The sequence below is a fragment of the Myotis davidii genome, unplaced genomic scaffold, assembly GCF_000327345.1.
Source record: "Myotis davidii unplaced genomic scaffold, ASM32734v1 scaffold223, whole genome shotgun sequence".
Classification (NCBI taxonomy): domain Eukaryota; kingdom Metazoa; phylum Chordata; class Mammalia; order Chiroptera; family Vespertilionidae; genus Myotis; species Myotis davidii.
Genome location: NW_006294609.1, coordinates 3,247,332 through 3,252,693, shown reverse-complemented (window position 1 = coordinate 3,252,693; position 5,362 = coordinate 3,247,332). Strand labels below are relative to the sequence as shown.

The following is a 5,362-nucleotide window of genomic DNA, read 5'->3' as shown; positions in this document are numbered from 1 at the left end:
GGTTGTTTTGAACATCGCTCTAAAAAGAGCAGCTGGGATTTGAGAACCGTTATTGAAATGTTTCGAACAACGCCGTTTCAAAACCGCGTCTCTGCGTGCTCAGCTGCCGCAGCCGCCCGGACCCTCTGGTGAGGAGACTCGAGGTCATTACCGAGTCTGAGGGGCTCGGAAGTGTCGAGAGGAAATCTGAGGGCCCTGCTCTGACGGTTAAAACAAAAGCCTGCAAACCTACTGGCGTTTTCAAACGCACCACGCCTCTTCCCGCCCTGGGGAGCTTGACCTAGAGCTCTGTCTCAGCCGCACAGGTTCCTCAGGGACCGAAAACCGCCGGGAGAAAGCCTCCCGCCACGCCCAGATCCGCCCTGAGCCGCTCCAGCCCGGATGGAGTCTTCCTCCGCCCACCCAGCTGCGCCGAGACCCCGCCCCACTTCCACTACTTGATTGGCTCTGGTGACCGGCCCCCCGAGTGTCGGCTTTGGATTGGTCAACTTGGCCGCCGCTCGGCGCTCTTTCCCGGGGGCGCGCGGCGGGCGTGACCACGCCCCTTACGTCGGGACGCTTGGTCGCCTCTGGAGGCGCCGTAATCGCGGTCCAGAAGGAAGGAGCCCGTCTCTGCGAGGAGCTGTGATGGTGTTGAGTTTGCGGCGAGGGCCGACCGAGACGCGGCGTTCGCGGCCATGAAGGTGAGGGACCGGTGGCGCAGGGCAGCCCCTCCTCGTCTCTCCTCTCCGGCCAGAGCGCCCGAATTGCTTTCTTTTCTCCTCGGCGGCACCTCTCCAGAGACCTCCGCTGAGGGGCGACCTGGCCGCCCGGCGTCCGGGTCCCTGACCGATCCACGACAGATACCCTGGGTTCCCCAATCTCCCCAACTCCCACAGCGCCCCCGGGCCGCAAGCCCGAGGAGCGGGCAGAGGCCGGGCGCCCCCTGCGCTCACGCCTCAGGGCTTCGTGCTGCGCCGGGCCCGGTCCGCGTCCTCGGGGGCCTGAGACAGACCCACTGGTGTTCGCCTCAGCCCTCGCGGCTTTGCCCACTGCGTGCCCTTGCCCGCCCCGAGTCCTTGAACTAACCCAACTGTCGGGACCACCACGGGACTGTCGCAGGACCACAACTACAGGATGAAGAGAAAAGGAGTGATGATGCGGGGAGCCGTGAGGCTGGGACCAGGCTAATAGGTTAGACTTGTCTCGGGCCGGGGATCCCACCCCGAAGGATTTTCCCTCCCCCCCGTAGGTTTAACATTGGGGGCCGCGACTTAAAGCGCTAGCAAACTGGATGTGTCTGCATCACCAGTAGGTTACGCAGCAAGTAATTTGACAGCTTGAGTTCTTCAAGGTGGGTGTGAGAGCGTGGGAGCATCGCCGAGTGAGGAGTGGAAGGGAAGGGGGCAGGTTCCGGCCTACTTTGGGGAGCTGGGAATTTTCAAGAGCGTGTACGACAATCCGTTCAGGTATTGATTCATTTGCCCGACTCCAACCCAGCGGGGTGAGTCATAAGGTGATGCTACCCTTTGAGACACAAGCCGATTTCATTCATCTCAGTGAAGAGGTGTGCTCGGTGCGGTAAGAAAGCTAACAGAGCGAGAGCGGCCGGCTTAGAACTGGACCTACACGAAGTCTCCGAGATTGACTGTGGAAGACTGATAAAGGGAGTGTGTCAGGTAGCCAGAGAAATTCAACATACATTTTATCAAACATGTCCAGTGTGTCAGGACGGAGATGTTGTTAGCAGAAGTAATTCAAAACACAGTCCCACCCTTTAGAAGTTTGCGAGTCAAGAGAGACATTCCAAGTAATTACATTATGAGAATTGGTGTGTGTGGGGGGAGTGAAACCCCCAAGAGCAAGGAAGGTTATTGCAATAGGTAACTTTTGAACTGTGTGTTCAAGTATGAGGCTATCTTAGGAGGAGCTTATTTTTTACTTCCAAGTTTTAGTGATGAAATATTTCAACTTAGAATACTTATTAAAATGTCTAAAACTAGTTTGCTTTCTTGAAAATCATCATCTTCCAAAAACAACAGAGGGACCTATGGGTAGAATGCCTCAAAGAACATCAGTATCTTCATTAGTATTAAATGTGTGGCCCATCAAGGAAGTAGATGTAGAAGGAATTAGGACGGTCCAGTGTTGAATTTTTTTCTTTTAATATAGTCGTTTGATTTTTTCACAGAGAGGAAGGGAGAGAGATAGTTAGAAACGTCGATGAGAGAGAAACATCGATCAGCTGCCTCCTGCACATCTCCCACTGGGGACGTGCCCACAACCAAGGCACATGCCCCCGACCGGAATCGAACCTGGGACCTTTGAATCCGCAGGCCAACACTCTATCCACTGAGCCAAACCGGCTTCGGCCAGTGTTGAATTTTTAAAGCAAGTTCTTTAAAAACAGAAGTGTTTTTTAAATTTAGGTGGGAGATACAGCTTTCTGAGTTGAAATTTTAGAAACAAAGTTTGGTGGCGGTTGAAGATGTAGAAAAAATTTATTTTCATGAAGCAGATCTAAATGGACTTCAATTTGAACAAGATGACAATGATGAAGATACTGCATTTCATTTATGTTTTCGTGAAAACTGGATTCACAAAATTTAGGATTTGATTTATTTGGTTTTATATTGAAATTGTTTAATTGTGGGGATTTCTAGGCAGGGTCAGTAATTCCTTATGTCAGGAATTCTAACATTTGAACGTTCACTTAAGCAAGTACTTCCAGTGGAATTAAAATTATTTTGAAAGCAAAGCAATCAGATAAAGTACATCTTCACTCAAACCCAGGAGCAACTGGTTTTAGTGTATGTGTGGAATGGGTATTTACTTTCTTCCTTTAATTTGTTTTGAAATAAGTTTTACCTCTCAAGACTCAAGTAACTATTTAACCTTAGAGTAGCATGTAATTAACTCATAGGGATTTAAAACAAAAACAAAATCGGTGTCCTATGTTAATTTGATTTAATCCTCCTTCATGATTTTCTATATTTATATTGATCTCAGCTTTCCTTAATTGTACTAATCACATTAATTCTTCCATGCTCAAAATGAGATATCAAGGAGAAAGTAATATGTTGACTATAATTTTCTTTCCTTTTTTTTCTTTGAAAGGTGGGGGAGTGGTGCTAAGGATCAAGTACACTGTTTTAGAAAAAGAAAACAAAACCCAAACATGAGGAAGGTATGATCTCCAGCACACATTATTGTAAAACTCTGTCGATGTGACCAAATGTCTTACCTAAAAGTATTACATTTTTAAGATTAGTATCTGTTTTTGCAACCTGCTTAATGTCCAAATGGAATGAAGAAAGAATTTAGGATGTAGGTAGATTTTCCTCCTTGGTGGTATATGGTCTGGTCTGATGTTTGGGCAAAAATGTAGTAGAGTTCCTTGCATATTGTTTTTCAGTTGAGGCAGCAGTTTCAATAAGAAATCCTTTCACATTTTAAGGAGCACATTTTTCTCAAGTGGCTCTAAATAGGATCAGTATTTTTGCTTATTATCTCAACTGTTTCTTCTGCTTTGCTCTAGTTCTACTGGAAAGTTTAACCCAACTGAAATTCAAACTGCAAAACATTGTTTTATATTTACTGGTTTCAAGATTTGAAATATCTTTTCATATAGTTTAAACACAGGACATTGAATTTTAGCAAATTGAAGGTTGTTTGGAGTTTAAAAACAAAGGCTACAGTGGTTGAATTCTCTGAGGAAACGTTCACTGATGGAAAAACTGAATCCCTGCCTGGTCTTTGTAGCTTCTTACAACATCCAAGAAAATGTTCTTGAATTTGAAACTTTTAAGTTATCCTTAAAATATCTGTAAAATATTACCATATTTAATTTAGAGTTGTGGCAAGCAGCTTTTAGGAGGTGGCATTATGATTACTGCTGCTTATCTAGTTTAATCAAAAGCAAACGATTTAGACCATAATTTTTGCAAAAGGGAACTAGGTGTTAGAACAGTAGAATCAGACTGGACCTTGGTTCAGCAACCTCAGTACTTGAGTTCTGGCTAAGAAAGTTTATTTACAAAGTCACAAGTAGAAGTCAGCTGTAGAAGAAATGGGCTCAGGAAACAAGTTGAAGAGGCAAAAGAAGGGCCTTGGAAAGGAAAATGTGCCTGGGGAAGCGGGTGCGGAGAAAGGGGGGTGTGTTCTATAGAAAGAGGGAAGGAGGTCCCTCTCCAGAGGCAGGGATCTTGGAGGAGGTCAGGTGTGTCCTTTTAGAGTCGTGGTCTTCACTGATTGGTAGGTGCCAGGGTAGGGGGTCATTCATCAATGCAGCTGGTCCTGATGCTAGCCCTGGCATTGCTTGTCAGGTTTTGCAGCTTTTCTGAGCCTGGAGCTAAAACAGCTGAGGCCTGGATGTTATCCCTGCGGGTTAATGCGTAAGGGCCTGTATTAGAGGCCACTCTTTGTCTTCTTTTTCCTCCTCCTGAAGGGTCTGCATGACTATGGACATGCCAGGAGAGGAAAGGTCAGGAGACCATGCAAGCCGCATGACCAACGATATGAAAGGTCAGGGGTCCAAACCATAGTGATATGCTAGAGGAAGAAAGGTTACCCTGGGGCAGTGAGGTTCTTGTTTTTCCAGTTTTGCACATAGTTAAACACCCAGGGCTTACCGCCCCTGGTGACTTATACCTGGCTCATCGTCCTTGCTCTGCTCATATCTATCTAACTGCCTACCACATAATTATTTAGTTTTCTGCTGTTTTCATACCCATTGACTCTGTATTTGGCAGTCATTTGATCTTCATGGAAATACATTTTTATTTTTTTAAGAGTGTGAGAGAAAGAAAACATCGACTTGTTGCTCCACTTATTTATGCATTCATTAGTTGGTTAATTCTTGTTTGTGCCTGACCAGGGAAAGAACCCGCAACCTTGGCATATTGGGACAATACTCTAACCCAGTGGTTCTCAACCTTCTGGCCCTTTAAATACAGTTCCTCATGTTGTGACCCAACCATAAATTTATTTTCGTTGCTACTTCATAACTGTAATGTTGCTACTGTTATGAATCGTAATGTAAATATCTGATATGCAGGATGGTCTTAGGCGACCCCTGTGAAAGGGTCCTTCGACCGCCAAAGGCGTCGCGACCCACAGGTTGAGAACCGCTGCTCTGACCATTCTGTAACTCATTGTAAAACTGATTCCTGAAATCAGGGCAACTTTTCTTATTCTTTATTTTAGTTTGTCTGGTTACCATTACATTTGGTGGAATCATTAAAAGGCATCATATTCTAATGTAGTTTAGGTTTCAAAATTTGTAATAAAGTTTTTGTTAATTCTTTAAATTTTGGAAGTATTTCCCTACCATAGGGATTCTAAAAGCATATTAGGTTATACACACAATCAAAGACTGCTGAAC

The 5,362-nt window shown here is 45.4% G+C and overlaps 1 protein-coding gene across 1 annotated transcript in view; it reads left to right on the top strand.

Annotated features, from left to right (window-relative positions):
* The first annotated feature begins 536 nt into the window (after positions 1 to 536).
* The window catches only part of RNF34 (ring finger protein 34, E3 ubiquitin protein ligase), a 35,911-nt gene continuing 31,085 nt past the window's right edge, over positions 537 to 5,362 (top strand). The window contains exons 1-2 of the mRNA XM_006768989.2: positions 537 to 683; positions 3,097 to 3,166. Of these exons, the coding sequence (XP_006769052.1) occupies positions 3,158 to 3,166 (9 nt within the window). The 5' untranslated portion in view covers positions 537 to 683; positions 3,097 to 3,157. The remainder of the gene's footprint in view (positions 684 to 3,096; positions 3,167 to 5,362) is intronic.